This window comes from Squalius cephalus (assembly GCF_949319135.1).
Source record: "Squalius cephalus genome assembly, chromosome: 6".
Lineage (NCBI taxonomy): Eukaryota > Metazoa > Chordata > Actinopteri > Cypriniformes > Leuciscidae > Squalius > Squalius cephalus.
This window is the reverse complement of record NC_137127.1, coordinates 41,000,041-41,026,906: the sequence shown is the minus strand read 5'-3', so window position 1 is coordinate 41,026,906 and position 26,866 is coordinate 41,000,041. Positions and strand designations below refer to the sequence as shown.

Below are 26,866 nucleotides of genomic sequence, written 5' to 3'. Positions count from 1 at the left end.
GTTCTCTATTTTAACATCCCATCTATAAAATCTGATTTGGTCAAAGCAAAACACTCTTCACCTCATCCCGCTGCCAATGAGAAGTTTGAGTGCAAGTTGCATTACCTTGAATGAGGCAGCCTTGCAGTCATGAGCAGAAAAAACCCTCTTATCTGCTCATCTACTCTGTCCGCAGACTGTCGCCTCAAGCCTCAGTGCGTGAAGGATGTGAGGGTTTGTCCAGGAAGCAGGTGTTAGGCTGCATCAGCACCTGAGGTGATAGAACGACTCAGTAAGATTTGTGTCTCGCTGTGAGCGCACTTAGCATAATCGCAACTTAATTGATATGTTAGAAAATGCTGTCATGGAAAATCTATACAAGTTCATCATAGAAATTAGATGTCCCCTGCTGGTGAAATGCCTAATGGATAAAGCTGTAGAGCCCAAATGGATTTCCCCTTTTTTTAGGTTTAGGTAGAACGTGTGCTTCAAGATCTGTTGAACGCCATCCAAATGAATTCAGCAGACTTTCAGCTCAAAGCAAATTTTTGCAGTCAACCTCACTGACACCAATTAGAGTCGTATATAGATCACAGCAGACTGCTCTCAAATGCCAGGAATGAACCAGGTGCTTTTGTTCCTTGCGGGCTTTGACTTTGATATCTTATGAAAAGTTTTTATGAGTAACTTGGAAGAGTTGATGAGTTTATCATATGATTAAATAAAAGTTATGATTACTATCAGCTTAATATATTTTTCAGTTGTGTTGAAGTACTCGAGACCGGTCAAGACCCCAAATGCCAAACTCCCTGTTTCAAATTAAATCAAAAACTTATTTCTAATTTGATTTATTTTGTTACTGTTGTGTCGGCTCAGAAATTAACGAGGGAATGTGTAAAAAAAATATGATACCAGAATCAATATAAATGACCACAAATTTCGAGATATGATTGCAAAAAAGTAGTCGTGTGAGATCTTAGTTTTTATATTAAAACATATTAAGCAAAATCACAAGAGCATGAGAGCTGTTTTCACAAATCCAGTATGAGCACGATTGCAAACGTGATATTGATTTTAAACAAATGTTCAATAAACAACATTTTATTTTTAAACACTTATCTAAACATTATTTATTCAGTTGTAATTGTACAAATTCAGATGCAACTTCTGTGCCAACTCTACATTGCAAAGATGGTTTTGTTAATTTAATTTAATTGGTAACAGCTCTATATAGTGTCTTATTATTATATTTATTGTATTTATTGATTAAATTTAAGAAATTTTTCAGGCAGAAAATGTGGATCTTTTAGATGAATTTAAGGAGTGCTGGTCTGGTCTCTCCTTGCCTTGGTCTTGCCTTGGTCTCAACCCCTCAAAGTCTTGGTCTTGTCTTTGTCTCAACACGCACTGGTCTTGCTCTCAGTTAAGGTGGTCTTCTTGACGACAACACTATTGTCCAATGTATTTCAAAGAATGCCTTTGTGATGTCTTTAGTGTTCTGTTGACCTTATTCATCTTTGATTTTTAACAGGAATGAAAGCGAGGCTGTGAGGCCATTGACACATCTCTTCAGTTTAATTTGTTTTTGGATTGTTCTGCTGACGAAAAACTGCAAAAATATATGTCAGAGGAATTTCAGTAGACAAAAACCCAGACAAAATGAGCTGTGGAAAAGTATAAGTGATCTGTAGCTTTATACCATGCAAATATATTATGTGCTAACATGTATATTGTTATATAGATGAAACACTTGTTGTATTACTCTTTTGTCCTTCGGATGAGACGTTAAACTGAGGACCTGACTCTCTGTGGTCATTAAAGTCCCTGTAAAGTCAAAATTAAGTATGTGTTCTGAGTTTGTCACACCACAGAAAAAATCTGTTATTAGCCACCCAGCCAAATTTGAATGATAAAAAAAGCAGCCAAGTAAATAAAATAAGCTATCAAAATCTTGAAAAAATGAGCAGTGGTCTCTGCTCTCAAACGCTGGGGGCGTGTCCGCTGGCTGCACTGAAACCACGCCCACTCGCGGGAAAGTTGACTCGCGGGCACACACTATGGTGGCACCAGTTGTCAGCGCGACGGGAGGATAAAGGCCGAGGCGGGAGATAGTCGGCTCGGCCCCATTTACCAGTAACAGCGGATTATCAGTGAATTCCAGTTGTCTCCGACGAAAGTTTATAAAACTATCCTGTGTAAAATGATCACTACAGAGGCGGGTGTTGGTATTGGGGGCGTGTCCAGGAGCTCAGGGACTCCAGTGTGTCATCGAGCCCCCGTTTTAGCCCCGCCCAAAAAATCCAGAACACAGCAATGGTGAAAAACTGCACTCCACAATTCCACAATTCAGTACTTCACAGTTCACAGTCTTTGTAATATGTTTTAGCAATACATTTCTAGCATTTATAATGTGTTTAGAATTTTTTTTTAGAATTGCCTTTACAGGGACTTTAAAAATCCCATGATGTCCTTTGAAAAAAGAGTAGGGGTATAACCCTGGCATCCTGGCCAAATTTGCCCAGTGGCCTCTGTCCATCATCATGGCCTCCTAATCATCCCCATACACTGATTGGCTTCATCATCGTCTCCTCTCCACCAGTAAGCCGGCGTGTGGTGGGCGTTCTGGCACAATATGGCTGCCGTCGCATCATCCAGGTGGATGCTGAACATTGGTGGTGGTTGAGGAGATTCCCCCATTCCATGTAAAGTGCTTTGAGTGCTGAGAAAAGTGCTATATAAATGTAATGAATTATTATTATTATGAGTTTGTTAGTAGTTTTGAATAAAAGTAGTTGCTAGTAGTTATAGCATGAAAAAAAATCATGAATGAACATCATAAGGTATGTTGAAAGAAACTGTAAAACTTACTAAAATGAATGATCTCTCATGTAATCACTCTATCACAGAACACAGAAGCAATTCAATGTCCATAGCTCATTAGTCAGCTAGAAAAAAAAACTCTAGAGAGGAGCATTTTTCTAAATATATGCACTAATATGACATATTCATTTAATGTTTGAATAAATCGGACATGAAAAAAAGTTTTTAATATAACCAGTTTAAATGTTTATATTTTAACAATGAATTATTTGATTATTAAATAAACTTTATTTTCGGTTTTCACTTAAAATAAATCTTTCATTTCGGTCTTTTTTTTTTTTTTTTTTTTTTAGATGCATTTAGATACATAGAAAATTAGATACGTATGCACTTACAGGTTATTTAACACTTGACAATGTATACAAATAAGCATGTATAGGAAAAAAGTAGGAACTGAGTTTGTTTTGCGTGTATATCTAAAATGTATTTTTATATCTAACATGAGTTTTACTTAAAATAATTTTTTTGTTGAAACATTTATTTTTTAAAACATAAATTTAATTATATGTTTTAAATTGCCCTTAATATGCTTTAAAGGTTATGTTTGTCCCTAATATGTTTTAAAGGATCCTAATTTTGTTTTGGAGTCTCCTAAAATAGATTTACATGGATCCAAGGCCTAAAAACACTTTAATTTTCTCATAATATACATTGCAGTATCACCTCAGACTCTGAAAACAGTTTGTTTGAAGATTCAGTCTCTCTAAACCCCTCCTTTCCGAGAGTCTACTCTGCACTGATTGGTCAGATGGCTTAGTCTGTTGCGATATGTCTACCGCTTACAGCGTTTGTCAGAAACTAATCATGTATTATTATTTCAGCTATGGATCTTCCTCAGTGCTTGATACACAGTGATACAAACAGTAACGATGGCGTCGGTTTTACCGTATCAATTCAAGTGTGAGTCCTCATTATTTTGAAGTGCATTCGAAGTGGATTAGCATTGCTGAAAACAGCATCTTCTAGACATGTCGACAACACAAACCAAACTCAGGCCTCAGCTACAACTACAGTGTTTGAGGACAAATTAGACGTCGTTCACGGGCAGCCAATGAAAAGCATAGGCTGGTATTATGCAAATTTAGTCTTTAAAACTTTGCAGACCTTTTACATTCGCAAACAGCTATTACACACTGCATGGAAGATAATATTCGAAAAAGTATGTTAGGAGTAGGGATGGGCATTCGATTACATTTTCTTAGTTGATCGTCGGGAGAATTAACGATCGACTATCGATTAATCATTAATATTTTTAAATTGAAATTCATTATTTCTTTAACTTTTTATAAGTTAAAAATGCAATGAAAATACAAAAATACAGTTTGTTTGTCCTCGATAAGATCTTTATTACAAGAAGATCAACTTGTGGCAGTGAAACTGGACGTTCGGTAGACTTGAAGATGCTCTGCGGTGCTCTAAAACAGCGGAACCTGCAGTTGCGAGCCGGCGTTCTTAAACAGAGACCCATGGCCGCTTCATCCGTTTTCTGTGATCGGATAGCTATCCGACCGTGAAAAGACCAAATGTAAATGCCCTCCGAAACGCATTCGAGACGGATTTAAACCCGATCGCTCAAACCACTTCAGGAGGAGATCTGAGACGCATTCCAGACGAAACTGGACAAGAGTAAATGCATCTGGTTGTTGAAACCACATATGTAAATTTGACTTATCCCAAAAATGCTAAGAAATAAACGTGTGAGAGCGTGTTATAGGCTATATGTCATGTTATAGCCAGATATGACGACGCTACTTCAACACGCATCACCACAGATGAGCATCTATTCATCATGCCAACGTGCAAACTATCGCAAATCAAAGTGAAAGTCATTCATCAACACACAATCATCTTCATTAAAAGTAAAGAACCGAAATGATCTTACCAGGGCTGTTGCCGCAATATCTTGTTGCGGTCTTTGATTTAGAAATTTTCGCTGATGATCAATAAAATGCAGCTCATATCAGTTGCTTTCGGTGACGTGCAACAATTTACATATGCATATAGCGCGGGAATTCAAGATCGGATTTATATCCGTTTTGCAAAAACACATTTATGTGACCAGGTGTCGTTTTGATAAATCAGATAGCTATCCGATCTGAGAAAACGCATGAAGTTCCCATAGAACTTCTGCACCAGTCTACTGATTTCTGTTGAGAAAGATAAGCATGTTGACATGATCTGGGATCAGACGCGACCGCAACCTGGTGACAGCCAGTCCAGCCGCCGAAAACACCCGCTCTGAGGGGACTGAGGTTGCCGGGATGCACAGGTAGCCTACCTCCGCGTTAAAATTAATTCCATTGCTTCAAGACTCACACTACGCAACGCAACCTGCATTAGTTTAATCGATAACAAATAAACGTGATCGACGAAATTCTTAACGATCAATTATCGATCGTCGATTAATCATGCCATCCCTAGTTAGGAGCACTTTAATATTAAATAAATTTGAACACATTTTGTCTTGAAACCAGTATATTATCAGTGATGCTTTAATTTACAAACAAACCAGAAATCACAGTGCAACATCACAGAAATCTTCCACAACACCTTACAAGTTCTACAATGGTCACATTTTCTTCAGATTACATAAAAATATCACTGCACAATACTATGGCATCCAGCCATAAAGTATCGCCCATCTATTTTTATACACAGACCCACTGTTTTCCTGTGCGCTTTTCCTTTAGATTTTTTTTTTTCACATACATTCTATTCTTTTAGCTTTATATTTAGGCCTTTGTTCATGATGTATCTTGAGACATTAAACGCTTCCAATGTAAAGTCAAACCACTCCAGCTTTTTGCATGTATGTTTTACATGAACTTGCTGCATGATAAAGCAATTATTTTTGATTTAAGCCATTTTTTGATGTCTCCAGTGACGTGATCCCTACAGGTGAGACTCTACAAAGGCCCCGTCAAGACAGGCCATTCCAGATAAGGCTGATTTCGGCAGCTCATCCCGAAATTAATTCCAAAGGTCAAGTGTCTTGAGAACTGCCTCTGCAACTACAGAGGAAAAAATGCAATGAAAACCTTCACTGTTGATATGGAGTTATTCAGATTCAGATTAGTCACAGTGTCTGAGCACTGCATCGCAGGATGTTTTGGTCTACAGCCAGGGAAGTTAAGACGGTATGAAATCAGCCGTGAGGACGTTCCACTCCAAACGGGTATTAAAGCCAAGGTGTCGATTCAGCTCATGCATTAAAATCATATAGATCTGATCCCTTACATTATCCTGGGAAGACACACACAAACATAGACCTGTTTGTGCCAGACGAATTATTCAGAGTTCTGAATACACATGCTTTATTCATTGGTCATAAAATAATAATGAAGGAATGAGCTGGAAATTTGAGTATTTATTGAGTTACTTTCCAGTTAGCCACATTTATCCATTATCCTCTCCACTAGCCGCAGGGTTGATGTTCGCATCGCAGTTCTTCCCTTGCGTTGGAATATTAATCCAACCAGTAATTCCTTTGATAAAGTTATGCTTTCAAAATTCTTTGTTCAAGGCTCGGGGGGGCAGTCTTTGAATACCAATGAAGCGATGCTTCCTAAATTGAAATAAAAACAAAGGAATAAAATGAGAAACGGATAGAAATGGTGCAAGGTTTGAGGTTTGCGGCTAATCACAGAGCATTCGGATGTAGATGAGGTTTGTGTGCCTTTGTCAGGCAAAGGTTAGGGTGACCGTGTGTTTGAGACAATGAAAACAATTCTCTTGATTTATGGGTGGAGGGAGACACTCTCCAGAGATGGTGGAGGAGAAAGGTCTCTCTAAAATTAGACCAGGTATTATGTGCTGTGTTATAGCTTTATCACACACCCTCACGGCACAGAATAACTCCGTTAATCAAACCGAGTGTCATGTCATGCCACCACGGCAGGTCTGTTCCACATACACAGATGTGCATCCTGACCTAATATGTTTGCATGTTTTTGGTAAGGAGGTTTTTAATACCTGGAGAGAGAGCTATCCGTTAGCATTCCCATTTATCTCAATGGCAGTTGCAATGCGCTGCAAAAAATCTACTGCAATTTTTTTTTACTTGTAGCAAGATTGTGTGAGCAATGTGTTAAAAAGACTTTTGAAAATATGCAGAATATTTGCTGCTTTGATGCAGCTTATTCTTGTTTCCTTGCTCTAAAATGTTTAATTAAATACATAGAAGATGGTAAGCAATGGAACAGGGAACAGGTGATAACTAATCAGAAACCATGACAACTAAGGAATGACCAGGGCTGTGTCCGAAATTGCCCCCTATACCCTCCTCCACTATTCCTTACATTAGTCAATTAATATACGTAGTTCGCTTGAGGGAGTGAGTGAAAACGAGTGAACGAATTCGGACAATGATGGTGCCGCTTTTGCATAGTTTGTGCTCGCGGTTTAAAGGGATACTCCACCGTTTTTTTTTTTCATATTAAACTATGTTATTCCCTTAACTAAGACGAGTTGATACATATCTCTCTCGTCTCAGTGCGTGCAGTCAATCGCTCTGGCGCGCGGCGACACTTTGATAGCACTTAGCTTAGCCTAGTTCATTCATTAGGGACCAAACAGAGATGAAGCTAGAAGTGACCAAACACCTCCACATTTTCACGTTTTAAAACGTGGTGCTTTTCTAAGCGGGTAAAAAGGATAACTATAATGTATGACAGAATAGCACTTGAAGTTGGCAGCACTTTGACTCTGCGCAGTAAAAAGGGAATAGCTAAGGGAATAACATAGTTTAATATGAAAAAATGGTGGAGTATCCATTTAATATTATAACATAATAATATTATGTGGTTAACACTGAGGATGACAGACTTAAATGAACAAACAACACTGAGACACCTTATCTATAAGAAGAACCAAAGCTGAATGTATTTTTTGAGAAAGGTTTTTCAATGTGTGCAGCTGCACATGTTCTTTCAGTCTGTTTGCGTGCCTTCCTTGTTCTACACTGTAGTGTGCTGGGACTCTGGGAGTAACAAGAAGATGAACAAGCTCATCAAGAGAGCAGGCTTTTTGGGGAAGGCCGGAACCATCTGGTGGTTGTGGAGAAGAGAATGATGTCCAAGCTGCTGGACAACATCATTGACAGCACTCCCTACCCCCTCCATGACATGCTTGTAGAAATGAGGAGCATGTTTCGAAGTAGGCTAATTCAGTCCTGGTGCAACAGAGAGCACTACAGGGACGTCATAATTCATCAACTATGTGCAGGCTGAGAACCGTTGATCTTTAATGAATTAGACCCTGATCTCAGTTGTTCTTGGTCATATCATGAAAAAACTTAAAATATATTATATCACCCAAAGAACTACAGCATCCACCTAGCAACATCCTATTAAAGCCTGAGTGACTACCCACATAACACCCTAGCAATGCGCTAGCAACAACCTAGAAGATCCTATCAACTACCTAGCAGAGCCCTTGCAAATACCCAGACACCATAGCAACATCATTGTAAATGTAACTGATGTAGTCACCTGTTCTCTCTGTGAGGCTGGAAAGAGTGTGTCAGTCTGCTACGAGGGTCTTTTCCAGGGTATACTATGATACCCACAGCAAACGCAGATATATAGAGACATATTTCAGCTTTTAAATGCATGCCTATCTGCGCACGTAAAACTCCCTCTCTGGTCATTGATGGCCATATTTCTCTCAGCTCTGACAATATCGCTGTGTTTCATGGCCCGTTTTAAAACAAAAGCCATTTTCTTATTTCTTTATTGCTCAAATTCACAATGTATGTATTATTGGTCATTTTCCTCATTTGAAAAGTCTTCTCTGGAGTTCTCAATAAATGAATACTGATGACTGAAGTTCTATCACACTAATCATTTCTGCTCCTCTGAAGTGTTGGTGTGAATGTTCTCACAAGCCTCCTGCAGAAATGTGAACTCACACCACAAATGTGCTCATAATAGTGAGATTTTTCAAATTCTCAGCCTTCGGCGTTAATGCTGCATGAACCTTCTAACTTTAATCAAAGGGGTCAGCGGATGCAAAATTCACTTTTATATGGTGTTTTCATATAAATATGTCGTTGTAGTGTGTGGACACAACCACCATACAATGAAAAATCCTCAAAAAGTCTAAACACTCTCAATAATCAAGCCGTTTGGATTTTCTGAGCATTATGATGACATAATGCTCATGCTCCGCCCACGACCGCTGACGGACTGTCCCGTATTAGCATATTTCTGCCCTCAGCCATTCAACACCCCGCATGGAAGAGAGGGGTGGGGTGAGCAGTTGCTCATTATCATTTAAAGAGACATGCACCGAAACGGGTCACTGTGAACAAAGCTGTTTTTGAGGAGTTAAAAAGGGTGTTGTTTTACACAATCATTAAGGAGTTTTAACCAAAGTATATTACAAACTTTACATGAACACCCTAAAGAATCATACCAACTTGTGGAAAATGGGCATCCGATGACCTCTTAAAGCTGTGAACTTCACTGAAATTAATGTAGTTTAAAGAAGAGTGTTTTCTCATGAAATACCTTATATCTATGCTTGATTGATTGCAGATACAGAATGCCGATGATGTTCTGATCACACCCTTGGAGAGATTCCGGAAAGAGCAGATCGGAGCAGCCAAAGTAAGTCATCCTATATCCCTTTAGACAATAACCAAAAATACCTTGGTATTTGGACCAACATGGCTAAAATATGCAACGCAGTCATTCTTGTGTGTGTGTGCATTTGCAAACGCATTCGTTTTTAGACTGTGGACAAATCTTGTTTGCAATATTCTGCTATAATCTGCCACTGTGTTATTTATGACTTAAATTATTCCATATAAGGCTTTTTTGCTGTTAGCATGATTTGATGGATATATTATATACCTGAAGATAGTGATATTTTATGAATGTTTAGCCATTACAAGAGTGCCTTCATACCACTAACTAAAAAAAAAAAAAAAAAATGTAAAAGTGCCAAAGGTATGACCATGTTTGCCCTGCCTTATATTTTTTTAATAGGTTGGAATACCAAGTAAATACCATAGTATATTATGAATATGGTAATAATTTAGTATCAGTTTGTGTATATCAAACTACTGTGTTATGTATGGTTGAAATTAGCATGATTTGATGGATATATTAAATACCTGAAGATAGTAATATTTTATGAAAGTTCAGCTATTACAAATCTGCCTTTTGTACCAATGAAAAAGAAGTTGCAAAACGTACCTTAGTTTTACTGTGGACTTTGGCCAGTTTGTTAGTACCGTAGTTTTATACAAAATACCTTTGAATAGCATCAAATATAAAAATTGCAATCATTCAGTATAGTGTATATTGAGAGCCATGATAATACCATCACTATACTGTACCATAGTACGGTCAGTTTACTTCCCAGAAGTGGCATGAACAGCTGCTCTTGTTTATGTGTAGCTGTAATTATGATGGTATTATTATTTTGATGATATTGAAATTGAGGCTCATAGTCCTTTCAATGTGTTGTATTGTGCAGGGCATCAGGTCACTTATTTTTACAGACCAAGTTTTCCGGGTGACAATTTTTGATGGTCTACTTCAGACATTCTACTAACTATAAGTAAATTTGCAACCACATGTCAACTAGCAGTCAATAGAGTCTTAGTAGATTGTCTGCTTAATATCTGCTAACACTTTATTGTGATGCTCCCCAAAAGACATTCTACTGACAATAAGTAACTTTGCAAGTACATGTCAACTAATTCTACTAACCCAAACACCTGATCTATTATCTATTATAGTCGACTAATACTCTATTAACTGGTAGTTGACATGTAGTTGCAAAGTTACTTATAGTTAGTAGAATGTCCAAAGTGGACCATTGAAATAAAGTGTACCAGTTTTTGTCTACTGGAAATCTTAGAATATTGAATTTTAAAAAGCTAACCGAATTAAGGTACTTTGCCAAGCAGTCTTTCAAATATAGTTTAAGCGAGATATTCTGTGCTGCAAAGCATAAATAAACCATCTTCTCCAAAACTTTATATATATATACACTACCGTTCAAAAGTTTGGGGTCAGTAAGATTTTTTAATGTTTTTAAAAGAAGTATCTTCTGCTCACCAAGGCTGCATTTAAAAAAAAACAGTAATATTGTGAAATATTATGACAATTTAAAATGACTGTTTTCTGTTTTAATATATTTTAAACTGTAATTTATTCCTGTGATCAAAGCTGAATTTTCAGCATCATTACTCCAGTCTTCAGTGGCACGTGATCCTTCAGAAATCACTCTAATATGATGATTTTATGCTCAAGAAACATTCATTATTATTATCAATGTTGAAAACAGTTGTGTACAATTTTTTTTTCAAAATTCTTTGATGAATAGAAAGTTCAAGAGAACAGCATTTATTTAAAATAGAATATTTTCTAACATTATAAATGTCTTTACTGTAACTTTTGATCAGTTTAACTCATCCTTGATGAATAAAAGTATTGATTTATTTTATTTATTTCCCCCCAAAATAAAATTAAAATTCTTACCCAAACTTTTGAACGGTAGTGTTTAATGTTACAAAAGCTTTAGATTTCAGATAAATGTTGTTCTTTTGAACTTTCTATTCATCATAGCATCATGAAATAAAAATGTAAATAACTGTTTTCAACATAATAATAATCATAAATGTTTCTTGAGCATCAAATCATCATATTAGAATGATTTCTGAAGGATCATGTGACACTGAAGACTGGAGTAATGATGCTGAAAATTCAGCTTTGATCACAGGAATAAATGACACTTTACTGTATATTCACATAGAAAACAGCTGTTTTAAATTGGAATAATATTTCACAATATTACTGTTTTTGTTTGTATTTTTAATCAAATAAATGCAGCCTTGGTGAGCAGAAGATACTTCTTTTAAAAACATTAAAAATCGTACTGACCCCAAACTTTTGAACGGTAGTGTATGTGTATATGTATATATATATATATATATATAATATATATATATATATATATATATATATATATATATATATTTATTTATATATTTACTATACTTGCAGGTTCCCTACAAAAAGTACTGTGATGGTACCTTAGTAGAGTAATGAAATCAGATAGAAATCAGAAAAAATAGAGCCCGACCGATATATCGGCAGGCCGATATTATCGGCCGATATTAGGCATTTTCAAAACTATCGGTATCGGCATTTATAACGGCCGATAAATGAATATTTCAAAAATAAAATAAAAACGGACGAAACACCCTTCAACCATGTTATGAGTGTTGGCGTTGTATAGTTTGTCCACCAGAGGGCACTCTACACCGTCCCTGTTGGCAACACTCGTGTATAACGCGCCACACATTCTGCAACCTGCTGATCCAGCCAGAGTCGGGCAGAGAGAACCGCGAGTGAGATCATCGGTGAAGTGTGTTCATGGTGAGTTGGTCACGACTCACGAGACATACATTGCTTGAATAACAATTAAAAGAACATCCCTATCAGTTCTCTTAACTCAAATAAGGATGACAAAATTCGTGACTCATGTCCAGTTTTGCTGCGGTTAAATAAGCGGAGAGTGAAGCGGAACAACGCGACGTAGGCTATATTCACATAAAATGTTAACACTGCAGTTCACAAAAGTTCATAATGTGCATGTGCTTTAATGCTTTGTCGGTTAAACATTTAATTTTAAATGCTGATGCGCTGTTCTAACGTGTGCGTTTCTCAGCGCGTACATGTGAATCTCACATGCACTAAAAGCCTTTCTACCAGCGCCTGGATACTGGACTAAGTTATCTTTCGAGTATTATTGTGCTAATACTGTTAAATACACACAAGATTTACATAAACAAAGTCGGTTGTCTAAAGTGAAGGCAAAATTGAGAGAAAATCTGCTTGTCAAATGCGTGTACATTAGACGTGTCGTGCTCAGCTCTTAAAGAGACAGTAGCAATTGTAAACACATTGCCGCTTGTCCTTAAAGGGATAGTTCACCCAATAATAAAAATTATCTCATTATTTACGCACTCTAATGTTGTTCCAACTGTATTAATTTCCTTCTAATATTTTTCTAATATTAATAGTTTGAAGAATGTGGGTAACCAAACAGTAGCTGGTCCCCATTGACTTCCAAAGGAGAAAAATATACTATGGAAGTCACTGGGGTACATCAACTGGTTACCCACATTCATCCAAATAACTTATTTTCAACAGAAGAAAAAAACAACTTGAGAGAGTAAATTATGACAATTTGAATTTGTTGACAATTTGAATGTGAAATTGTTGTTTTTGTTCAAAGGACTAAACGTTTAGTCTTAAAAAAAAATCTTAAGTTTGTATTTTTATACATTTTATTTATCAGAACTTTAATATATTTTGATGTTCCTCTGTTCTGTTGTGACAATAAAAGAAACAAGTTTCTTTTTAAAATGCATTATCATATTATTTTAGTTAAAACTCATAAATAACTACAAATAACTAATGTTAGGGAAATCTGTTAATGTTTTGTTGCTCGTTTCTGAAAAAAAAAAAATATCGGCCGATATATCGGAATATCGGATTTTAAAACCAACAAATATTTGTATCGGTATCGGCCTTCAAAATCCTTTATCGGTCGGGCTCTAATAAAAAATACCATGATGCTACTATGTACACTTAGATACTGAATTATTACCATATTCATATACTATGGTATTTACTTGCTATTCCAAGATATTTCAAAGAATACACGGCAGGGCAAACATGGTCATACCATTGGCATTTTTAGGTACTTTTTAGTTAGTGGTATGAAGTCATTGTAATGGCCAAACATTCATAAAATATTATTACCTTCAGGTATTTAATAGGTTTATTAAATCATGTTAACAGCAAAAACCTTATAAGGAATAATTAAAATCATAAATAACACCGTAGCAGACTTTGGCAGAATATAGTCCAAACAAACACATTTCCAAATACAGACACACATTCGGCTGCATCGCTGTACATTAAATTAAGCAACATCAAAATATCCAGCAGTTTGACCCCTTTGGGCATCTAAAAGATCATAGACACATATTCAGTCACCACATATGTACAACTACACTCACTCCTACATAAATATACCTATACTCACTCAAACACACATGCTGAGTGTCTTTTCAAGGCGAGTGTTTGGTTCAGCCATCTGTACGTAACCCAAACCCTCTGATTTATGTTCCTACCTCAAAGCCACTTTTGATTTATTTTGCATGAAAAGGGTTTGTGCTTGTGGCATGCTCTTTGTGGAAGGTTCACTTGCAGGACCCAAGGACCAGTATTCTCTCTGCTTTTGAGCGGATGGTTGGACACAGTGTAACCAGGGACTGATTCTCATAAATCGCGATCAACCTCTGTGGCATTATGTTTGATTTTCAGTAAAATATTTGCAAAACAGTGCATTTAAAGGGGTAGTTTACACCAAAATAACAATTCTGTCATTATTTTCTTTCATTTCATTTCTTCTGTGGAAAACAGAATGAAACATTTAGCAAAATGTTGATGCATTTCCAAAAACCAAGCTTGAATAGTTTTTTTTCATTATTATTGTATAGTTTCAGAAGACTTAGAATATAGACTTAATATGCACAAGTCGTATGGAGTTTGCTTTGTTGGATGTTTTTCATTTATGCCTTTTTATTGTCCTGATGTACTTCCACTTCACCTGTTTCTTTTTATTGATTCTTTTGTTTTTTATTATGATTGATTGTATCATGCGTTGTAGCCTGTACATCTCAGTCTTTTATTGTAACGACTAAACAAAAGACCTCTCTCTGCAGAAAGAGCACTTCCGCCCATTTCACACATACTCCGTGTGCAGTGCGTATGCGGTGCGTGTTGCGGTGCGTATGTGGTACAGGAGCAGCACGTGCAATAGTGCTTTGACATATGATGTGTTTGCAGTGCGTATCTGATCCACGGCTGTACCACAAACACATAGCCTACACACTATTTGTATTTCAAATCCATAAGTTATCAGTAACTTTAATTTAAAAAAAGTTTTGTCACCAGTGCGATTCTCTTTGTACACATATACACTCTTTAATAGACCCTCTGGGGTCTGAGGTGTTTTTGGGGTCCTTGAGATGTTTTGACATGCCCTGACATTTGTGCTTTTTTCAGTTGCTTATAAACATATTAATGGCAAAGGTGTAATTACACTCTATTTAGCACAAACAGGGCTACCATAATATGTGAGCAACATGTATGTACATGTTTGTATTTTTGAGAGAATAATGTTTATGCATGGTTATTGAAAAAACTAAAAATTAAAGTTTCTGAAATAAGGCCACAAAACACATGCTAAATATGTGTCCACAAGACTTTTGAATAATGGGTGTTGTTGCTTAGAGTTTTTTCTTCAAAATGATCTGAAAATCATCCTGCCTAATCATTCACATAAAACAATACATTGATTTAAACTTTGTAAGACACGTTTTGTTTGGAAAGGCAATATGCGTGTGGGCGTGATTCACACCTGAGAAGACAATGACCCACATAATGAGCTGCATAATGAGCCGCATAATGAGCCTTTCATTCAGGTGTGTCACTGAAAGTACCACAAGTAAAGAATGTGAGGACTTATTTTGTATGCATGCAAATTGCATAATATCCATGGTAAACATTTCTAGTAACTATGCAGTTCATTCTCATACTGTATTTTCAGAATATTTTGGAATATATCCTCTCCCCAAATGTGTCACTAATAAAAAATTATAATAAATAATTTAATGAGAAGGTTTATATTGACCTATTAAGATGTTGCATACATCTACCTTGTAAATATATGTTTTGCTTTTTTATTAAACAGTTTTCACATATAAATCAACAACAATTACAATTTTAACAATATTTCAAGTGTAATCTTTCTTTTTAAAAAGTATACATCGATTTTATCATACGTATTTCAAAGTTAAGGATTCATTAGTTTGAATATTGGAACAAACACTATAATAACATCTTAGTTGATAATTCAATATACCTACTTTATTTTTAACAAAACATCACATACTATATATTTAACATATGAGCAGAAATATTTGCATATAAATGTTAATTTGCAGTTTAATACATTGCTTATACAAAGACATTTTATTTTAACATATTTCAGTTGATTTTTACTCATCTCAGTATAGCAATATAGTTTGGTAAAAGCTAAACTAGTAGATGTGTTCATGTAAAATAACATGTTTACTAATGTAAGTGCAAGTGTGCATCTGTGCCGTTCATTCATTCACATACAGACACGCGATTCATATTTAAACAGTCCTTTTGCAGTTTACTGACACTATTGCATATCACGATTAGAACAAAGCACTTAAGAATAAAAAACTTACTACAGTCCTCTGAATAGCTGGGTCCGTTGTTCCTCGATGTGAAACTAAATTATTCCTAAGGATTATTCCACACAGCAAAGCAAGACGACAAAGTGCACAAGTCTGATAAAACTTGCGGTGTGTTTTATCCAGCTGATATGGGCGTTCACAGGTTTGTATGGATTGCCTCAGATCATTTGCATTTGAATAGCGTGCGCTCTCCGTGGGCGGGGTCACATTAACTTAATGAGCTACAGTGAGCTGAGATGAGAACGGCTGACATCTCTCTCTTTTCATACAGATTACATAAACTGAGAATATTTGTTTTTTATATAAATTACTTCATTTAAAAGAAGAGAATTCAAGCTTCATGCCTGTGTGCCTGTATGCCTGTTTGACTGAGTATTCGCTGAGTTACAGTTCATTTTCGGACGCGTTTCAGAATGGACTTCACTGACAGAGAGAAGGCAGAACTCGCTTCATGTTTATTTTTCTTTATTTAGCAAAATGCACAACACTTTGTTTGTATTGTGAGTATACACAAAAATAATAGACACTTAACAGGATCGAATGATGTATACAACTTTTATGTAAGATCAAAATCGACAGAGTATTTTGAGTCTCTTTTGCTCTGATAAGAAAAAAAGCGAGCAGATCACGCTGGCGTGATTGCCAACCAGGTAATAGACGTATTCAAGTTTAAACAATTCAAACAACGTATTATTCCTTTATAGATTATATATGAAGTTGTTCAAGCAAGTGGTAACATATTTAACCATGTAGGCTACTTATATTAAAATCACAAACATTTTAAATTAAAACTTAAAATTTACAAAAAACAGCAGATTCATACCTTTTTTTGCATAATTTAAAACTTTATACAATAAATCTTGCATGTCACAAATAACTTGTTTTTCCACCTCCACGAATAAGACGAGTGTCGTTCATTATGTCGCCTTGTTGAAGTAAATGTTGTTTCACTTGCTTTACCCCGGTCTTAAAGTAAAAAGATGGCTGTGAAAAATAGTAGTATTTAATTAAATGCATTTATGATGAAATTACTACATTTTCATGTCAATTTGTGTTTATTTTGACCACGAACAATGCGCTGTCACTTTAATTCAGCGTAAGGCTGGGCGATATATCGATATAAAAAATATATCGATATATTTTGAAATGCGATATGGAATTAGACCATATCGCATATATCGATATAGTTCAAATTTTCAAATAGTCCGCCCCTCCTTCCACTCTGCGTGCGTGTTTAGAGCATGTTATGTTATGAGAGGCAAATCATGACTACTTCAGAAAACCCAGCACAATAGGAACTACCAGGCAGTGACATAAGTGTACGCTGAAATAAAGTTTTTCACCTCAGAAACACGGACTTTCTTGTCCTGTCAGCCGTTATACTGTGCTCGGAGCGCACCGCACACTCTTCAATTGCACGCGCAAATGCGGCAGCGCGCGCTGTGTATCGCTTCACTGTAGGCTATATAAACTGCAAAAGAAACTACGAGCATGCAACGCCGTTACGTTGTAAATTACACGAAATAAAAGTAATGCAGGTATGAATATCATTCTATTCACCAGGAGCAGTTTCCATGTTTCATTAACAGTTATTGTTAATATTGTGTATTCACCATGGTAACTGTCGTTCTTAACCCCAAAATGCCACTTTATTTTTCTTTGTGTTATTTTTTAGATTTTTAAATGACTGTAGTGGCTCATACCACATTGTATTAACAAAAACTAGTTTGGGACTGCTATTTAATAGCTTTAGCATAGGCCTACTGTTTATTTATTAGTAGCCTACTAGTCTTTACTAGTCATATTCTTACAATTTATGTTAAGTAAAGGGGGACAGTACTTGTCATAATCGTGCAGCCCTAAGGTGAAGAAACCTGTTTATAATTTATTCATTTGATTTTGCAACTGTTCACTGAAATAGCCAGTTTCAATAAAACTACTTGTGACATGTCATATTTGGCTTTGACTTTGACTGAACATTTGCTCTCACTTTGCGGAAAAAATATCGGGATATATATCGTATATCGATATTCAGCCTAAATATATCGGGATATGACTTTTGGTCCATATCGCCCAGCCCTAATTCAGCGTTTGCAGCACAGCAAATATAGACTCGGTGCGGAAACGATCGCTGCGCTACGCACCGCTCCTGGAACGGACCGACAGACTGCATCCCCGTGCAGTGTGAAAGCTCTAACCTGTTAACATGGGTACGGAAAAAAATACGCACCGCATACGCACCGCAAACGGAGTATGTGTGAAACGGGCGTTATTAAAGTCGGCATGAAACGGAAGTTGCGATAATATTTTCTTCCGTTGTGACGTATATATATCATTATGTACGTCACAACGTGAAATACCGTGAAATATAAACTCGCAATTGCAAGTTATAAAGTCCAATTCTGAGGGAAAAAATACTTTTTAAACTTTTTTTTAAAAAAGACAGAATTGTCAGAATTGTATATCACGCAATATCACGAGAAAAGATCGTATGTAAAATTGACCCTTTGTAGGGAGTTTAATTTGACAGGCGATCTGATCAATCATAATCCGCCAGCCACCGAATCCGCCATTTTTGTCCGACAAAGCAGTCAGGAGAGTTAGAAGATTAACGTTGGAGGATTTAAACTTGGAAAACGGAGTCTACTGATGTCTTTTCGCGGTTAAAACAACATTCCTTCTTATGTTCTTTCATGTTTATTTGATGCTGTAAATTAAAGCGGCGCTATGCAGTTTTGGCAATTTCTTCGCTGTTCTCTCGCTTTTTGCTTGAGGGTTTCTCTATAGAGCTCCCCCTACAGCTTCGGAATAGATATTTGACAACACTGTCGTAAAAACTGATTGGCGACTCTCCCCCCTCCCATCTTCTCCCTCCCAGCACGGAGCCATGTCCAGTGACGTATGTATGATACACAGAAGGCTAGCATATAAATGTATGTGTGCAGTGCCGTAAAGCAATTTGTTACATCGCGAGACCTGATATCACGCAATACTTCCTGACGTTGAGGCCCGCCGGCCCAAAGTTGCAAGGGTGGTTTTTCCGCTCACAGGCGCTAGGGGGAAGTGAGACTGCCACCATTCAACCCGAAAAAAGTCATATAACCATTCCAATGACTCCGAAGCTGTTCAGTTAAGGTAAATTAAGCTAAAAAAACAGCATAGTTCCCCTTTAATTAGAAGGAAGAGATGATCGGTTCACGAGCAGCTTTAAGAGGCGCTACAGCAATTTTTCACAACACATTAAAGAGCCACAAAACGGTATTTATTGTTTAAATTTCTTTAAAAAATTACAAAATTTGACTGTTGAGACTGTGTTTCATATCAAAAGTAACCTGGTCTGTCCTGTCTGTCAGCGCTTTGTCAGTGTCCTCTTTGCTCTGCGATGTATTTTTCACTGTTTGAGAACATGTGTGGCATGAGAGCGGCGTGGCTTGTCGGACAAAACAACAGTAACTAAAGGGGTCGGGTCTTTGCAAACGGTCAATTGCGGGGGAAAAAGTCACAAGCTTCGTAATATATATCTTTAGCGGAAACAGACTTCCATATATATTCTTGTAAAATGGCTTCATCAGCTTTATTGGATGGTTGTGGTTTGCTATTGGTCGAGCTCATGTGAGTGACAGGTTGTCCCGCCCTTGTGCCAGTGAACACGTCATCACAGAAAAGAAGGGATGTCACTGCAAGAGAGAGGGGAAGTTATTTTGATTAAAGATTACAAGTGCGCATTAATTAAAAATAATAATGATGATGATGTGCATAGATAATTAATTTATAATAAATACTGCAATATTCCATAAAAACAAGACTTTAAAAATCATCACCCTTCTTTCACCCTTAATCTCCTTTTTAACAACTTGCTTTTAATAGCTTATCCCTTTTTCCTCTACTATAAACACACTCTAAATATGGAGAATGGATTGAACACTAGCCATGGAGTCAGGAGACTTACTTAAAGGATTATGGGAATGTGGGGAATCGGCCGGCTGCCAGGCCTCCCCCTCACTCAAGTTTAGTGTTCAGAGGGTTGCTGGGAGGTATAGACGTCCTTATTAGGGAATTACAGCCTCGCTGCAGCTCCAGCTGGTTAACGGAGTGAGGTCAGTGGCCGATGAAAGGGCCGCTCAAGCCCAAAGCCCGGACAATTTATTTCCCGTTGGCCAAGCAACCCTACCCGCCACCTCACAGGTACAAGGCTTTTACTACGAGAGGAGAGCAGTTACGTATGGGTCATCAGAGCTTAGAATCACAAGCTGTGCAACTTTAAAGGAACACAAGGATTTTTAAAGAATTGGACTCTTCTCCATGCAGTTACAATTTTAGCAGGTAAAAACTTACAGTATTGGTATTTAGTGTAGTTTTTCCCATTTGTCCTGGAGATTATTAATGATTTGGAATTAATTCACTTTTGCCTTTTGCCTCTGCAAATGTCACTGGCACAAATCTACCCCAGAACAGAAGTTAATGATCTCAGCTAATGGCGTGTGTAATTCTCTGTGAGACGGTTCTCATAAAACTGCCCTCAGCAGGTCATCAAATCAGCATATCAGATCCAAAACTTATAAATAAATAAAGCTACACCCTCTAACTGGACCACAAATGTAACATATGCCGATACATTTATTACCAACAGTCACAGTATTATCTAGTTCATTAAACTAAAAACTGCAGCAAGCACTTCTTACCTTGGCCTTGAAAATAGGTTTGCATGGAAGCCAGCTGGGTAATTCTACAAAACAGGTGCCATTTGTGTCCCTCATATACACAACTTTAACAATGAATACCTAGTGCCAGCTTGTACTGTGTGGTAATGCATGCCAACTAATGTGTTGTTATGTGCCATTTTTCTACAATTGATGTTTGTGAAGAAGCATCACATGTAAATTCTCATGCAATGAAGCACCTTTTAGTTTCATGACCTCAAGCCCAAGGGTCCAATTTGAACGATCTAAGCGTATGGTCTAAAGCGCACGGCGCAAGTGCACTTAGGGCGTGTCCGAATCCACTTCTGCTAGTTTAACGACGCGAAAAATGGTTGGCGCCCGGCGCATGGTCTAAAAGGGTTGTCCCTATTCTCATAATGAGTAATGGGTGTGTTTTGGGCATAACGTGCAATAAACCAATCAGAGTCACATCTCCCATTCCCTTTAAAAGCCAGTTGCACTCGCGCCATGGCGGGTTGCAAAATTTACAAGCGGAAAGACTGAACTCTTCTCTAGTGAGGAAACGGATCTGCTTGTGCGCGAGGTTAAAGCGCGCGAGCAGACCATCTACGGGACAAGCCGGATTCCACTATATCTTTATGTACACAATAATAATCTTTTATATTGTAAATCTTTTATTTTTAATATTTGGCATGTTTGTGTGCTGCTGGGAATCCCTGTGTGTGTAATAAGCAGAGTGTTACGCCTAAAGGCGCACATTACTAACGTGCCCATTAAATAACAAAAAAAATATTGTGCCATTGACTTTAGACCAGGTTTCAGTTGGTCAATGGCTCAGTCTATTTCAGTTGCCTCAAAATAGCAAGGGGCCAACACACCTCGGTTTCAGACCAGCACACCCATGGGCGCATTTGCTATTTAAAAAAACATGGAGCAGGACGTGAAAATGATAACTGCGTCGGGCTGAAACTAGCAAAAAACACTTGTGTCGCGCCTGGCGCCGCATTGTGCCGTCTGTATGATAGGGCCCTAAATCTTGTAAAGTCAAATAAAAACATAAATGTCTCCACCCTTTTATCTTACTGAAGGCGTAATTATACCCCAGCAAGAATTTAAATTTATTAATTTAGCTTGAGATGGCAGTTTTTATCTGATAGAATTTTAATATCTTATAAAACTTTTACTTTAAAAATCACCTTATGAACTTTAAAAAGCATCCGTTTGCCTAGCAGCAGTTAGATCATCATGGCCTACTGAGAAATGTAGAGTAAAGATGGATGTGGGCACATGGTTTGCTGTCACAGTGACGACTGGAGATATGAGGCACGTGTGAAGACACCTCTGGACTGATGGTGGCTGGAGCAGGTGGCAGACGGCAGGGGGTGGATGAACATCTGCCCTGACCGGGACTCTGCTAATGAAACATGCCGTTATGAGATTGCCTTAGGTGGTTAGGCAGACAAATTGGCAGACAGAAGATCACAGATGACATACATCTACTAAATATACTGATAAAACTGATTCTCTGGTGCTACTACAGTCAATACTACAGAAAAAACAAATGTAATTTATGAATAAGTTAGTTCAGGCAAGAATAAAAAAATCAGTAAATTATATATTAGTACTCAATTTAAGCTTGTAGAAATTAAAGCATAAATATCAAAGTTAAAAAATTAAGTAAAACCTACTCAACTTTCTGATACTGGTGTTCCCATCATACACTGGGGCATGAATAATTAATAAGGTTGCATTTATCACATTTTCCAGCTGCATTTACACTGTTTTATCATTGCTTTTGTTGTTAGGCTTAGTAACTTGCTGTTTTGTGACATCTGGAGTTGATTTTCTACTTAGAATGACACATTCACACTCTAAAATGATCTAAATGAAATTTACCGTTATTGTGTATTGTATTCCAAGTATTGAGATCTCTGTGTTCAGGTGGGTACCACATTACTTCTATTATGTAGATATGTTGTTTACACAATATCTACTGTATGATTTACTTGGATAGCATACGCTTTACAAGCATGGCTTAATTCAAGTAAAATGCCCTTGAAACAGAGTAAAGTATGCAAAGTAAACTTTAAGTAGAAATTACTCAACAAACTTTAAATGACCAAGCTCAATTTAAATTTACTATACAGCTTCCATACGACAAAAACAAATATTTTTACATTTGATGATTAACCCTTTGAAGCGTATGATCACACCGGTTTGATTCAAGTTCAACTGCTAAATTTAAATCTGCTTTCGCATTTGGCTGAAAGGACGGACATGCTCAGCGCTCGTCATGTTTTTTTTATGTTTCTGATATTTAAATACAGATAAGTACAGTATAAGTATCCAAAAAAACATTTATAGTTTGTAAAATATACATTGTTGTCTATGGAAGCGGCAATAATCCTTTCAAATGACGACGTGTTTTATTGATATCCGGTCTACTACACATTGTGTAGTTAACTATAAAGTTTACCGTAATCTTAGAATGTAGGTACAAAATGAATAGTGCACCAAAATTTGTGTCTGTTGGTGAATTTCTTAGTTTTGAAGCTAATATGTCACACTGCCTAGGCAATTCGTGCTGAACCATCAAGTTTCCGGTGGTTGGGGGAATCTGTCAAAATGGCTTTTACCGATCAACCGAACTCAACGTATGTTAGATAATTGAGGACGAAGAAATTTGAAGGACTTCATAGAATATCCTCTGATTCACAAATGCTCTCAAACGCTGATATAATCCGTGTCACTGCTTATTAAATTCACTTGTTTCTATAAGTTACAGAATACATGAAAGACTGAATCAATGTACCGTATTACTTATAGGCCTAATATTCTGGAATAGCGACAGTAAATGTATTAATAATGTTCTCACTTAGATAATTCAATATAATCCGATATGATGACATTGCAGGAATTATTACAGTAAAAGATGAAGTAAAGTTTTATTATAAACATTTTTGGGGGTATGGGGGTTCTTATTTTTTTTTTCACATAAAGCACAAACAGCTAAAAAAATTAGTCATCAATTGTTCATCTCTTGTGAAACCTAAGAGCATTTTGTCCCTCTATTGAATGTCCATTCCACCAAACCTTTGACGCTTCAAAAAGTTCATGAAGACATCATAAAAATAATCCATGTTATTGGTTTAACCCCCAAGTCTTCAGAAGAAAAACAAACTCTTTATGCACATTATAACTTATTATAAACATTGATCAACACACATACATGGAGCACATCAAATATGGTAAACGGAAGCTCAAACATGCTCGCTTGACGGGTGAGAAGTGTTCGTGTTCATATTGATTGCTTTTAAGATGTCTTTATGAACAGTTTTAAGTGCCAAAGTTTTGGTGGAATGGCCTTTCTAAATTATGGCTCTGTTCTAAAAACTCGGGAGTCACCTACCTAGACAGCATTTTTAGGCATATATGGTGTAAACATGGTGTTTTTTAAGATGCCTTGTTTTGTCCATAATTTAACATCACTGAACCAACCTAAATACATCAATTTGCAACAAATGTAATTTTATGTTATAAATAGCTCTTTAAGGTATTAATTGCACATTGCCACTTTTTTACAGTGAACTTGTGGTATATTATGTGTGAAAGACCATTGACAGAGTTGCTTGTGCATTTTAAATCAGAAACTTGTGAGATTCCTTTTCAGTTCGGATGATATAAGGTACAAGATGAACAAAAGCGTCGCATTGAGATTGAGCAGCAGAGCCTATAGTTTCAGTTATGTGTATCTCTGAGACCTTGCATTCCCAGCTGGCAGGTCGAGCTAACCGTAGGCAAATACAGAGTTGAAGATTTGTTTGCATCCTTAACCACTCAGAGATCCTCAGACTAGACCTCGCTTACACAAAAACTCACACCGACACACTCCCACTTCCCTAGACCGCCGCATATCTGATGACATTCAAGGTAACCACAAAACTCTGAACACTGTGCAAACATGCAGTTACTGAAAGAAGTACATTGTGAAAGGAATAACTGGTAAGCATGGGCAAGAATTGCATCATCTGTTGTTTATGTTCACAGTGTTTTAGCTACCGTAGACACCTGTCCTTTCATTTGTAAAATAATGGATTAATGGTTGGATTTAAATAACTAGTATGTCTTTTAAAGGGATGTATAGCATCTACATCAGCAACTGTTTTTTTAAGTGGATAGATATGTTTTTATCCATACTCTCCATACACTCTAATTTCTAATTTCACTTCAGATTTCTGTATTAATTTTTCACTGTAAACAGCATACTTTATAAGCTGTTTATCTTTAATTCATTGAGTGTCTTTTTGACGTAGAATAAGTATCATTTTTAATTGATATCGATAATAACTTTGCTATGGAAGCTTGGTTCCACCACAAAATAAAAATAAAAAGTAATTGTGATTTTTGCTACTTTTTTCTTGAAATTGCGAATATACATGACGGGTTTAATTATTTTCTCAGAATTGTGAGATAAGAATTTGTAATTGCTAGTTTTTAAGTCAGAATTGCTAGACATAAACTCACAATTCAGACTTTTTATATTTATATATACATATTTATATTTATATAACGCAATTTTGAGGAAAAAAAAGTCAGAATTGTGGGATATAAACTTGTAACTCGCATTTGTGAGTTTATATCTTGCAATTCTGACATTATAACTCGCAATTGCAAGTTTATATCTCACAATTCTGACTTTTTTTCAGAATTGTGAGACATAAACTTGCAGTTGCTAGTTTTATTCCATGGCGGCCGGAAACAAGCTTCCATTCCGTACCATACCACAGTCAGCAATCTTAAAATGAAATTACAATAAAATAAGACTCTTTGATTTTTTTTCACAATGTATTCTGGGATTGCATAATGCTGCCTTCTGTTTGGAACAGGTCTAAGGTGCCTTACAATCCTGTCTAGGTAGGCAACTTTGGAACCAAACTAATGATCTCTGTGGCCGGACAAGAGCTGCCTCTAGTATCTGAGGTGTTTCTGTCTAGCTTTTCAAGGGTTTTAAAATTCAAGATGAATGGGTAGGTGTCCAGGTCATCTGGGCAGCGTTGTTAAAGGCCCGTCTAATCTGGGGCACTTCCTGTCTGGTGCCGAGTGCAATACAGTGTATTTTTAAATAACTCTTCTCAACGGGAGGCGGACACATTCAAGGATTACTGCAAACCTTCATTAGAAGGAGAGCTGTGAGAGGAGCTTCTTGCCTCTAGAAAGAGTTTCAAAATAAGGGGTGGGAAGCTGGCCTTTACCCTCATGTGCTAGGTAGGAAATTATAGTTTTTATGTCTAAGATAGATCAAACGCTGAAGGAAGAACGCTTCTCTTGTCTCTGCGACGCTTCTGTAAAACGAGAAGTGAAATGCACTGTGGTTTGTTAGTATTCAGTTCTGTGATTACAGAGCACTGATGTTTGCATAATAATGCTTAATAATAATAAATGACAGCTTGTTAACTGTTGTGCTAAAGGTTTTTGAACCAATCATGATCAATTATTTTAATAATGTACCTTGTATCTTCATAAGTATTGCTTTTTTTAGGGTGCAGTATGTAATTTCTGCACAACCATAGACACACAGCAAGGTCTATCATAGCAAAAAGCAAGCCGTTAGCATTCCCATTCATCTTAATGGCAGTTGTTCAGCTATCGCTATTTCATGCTTTTAAGAAAAAAATCCATAAAATTGGGCACTGTTGAAACATCTACAATGATATTTTGAAATATTAGAGAAATAGACTTTTTGTTCTCAGAATGATGTATTTACCATCATCTACCAGCAAACTGAACCAGAATAATGCTAAATAATGATTGTTTGCAACCAAGTTTCATGAACACTCCCCCTGTCTGTCATTGATCCCCAAACAGGAAGTCCCGTCCCAAAATTAACATAGCCAAATGTATGCATGGTGAATTAAAGCACCACACCCTCTAAAAACCACTGGGTTAAAAACAAAACAAGGGCTGGGTAAATCGAGGACAGAACACATGTTGGGTTAATTTTAACCAGCAAATTGGGTTGTTCATTTAA

General features: G+C 36.8%; 1 protein-coding gene across 8 annotated transcripts in view; it reads left to right on the top strand.

Annotated features, from left to right (window-relative positions):
* Positions 1 to 26,866, top strand: part of arhgap42b (Rho GTPase activating protein 42b) — a 147,262-nt gene that overhangs the window by 72,043 nt on the left and 48,353 nt on the right. For all 8 annotated transcript variants that reach the window (XM_079874371.1, XM_079874369.1, XM_079874368.1 and 5 more), the window contains exon 4: positions 9,396 to 9,467. In XM_079874371.1, coding sequence (XP_079730497.1) covers positions 9,396 to 9,467 — 72 coding nt within the window. The remainder of the gene's footprint in view (positions 1 to 9,395; positions 9,468 to 26,866) is intronic.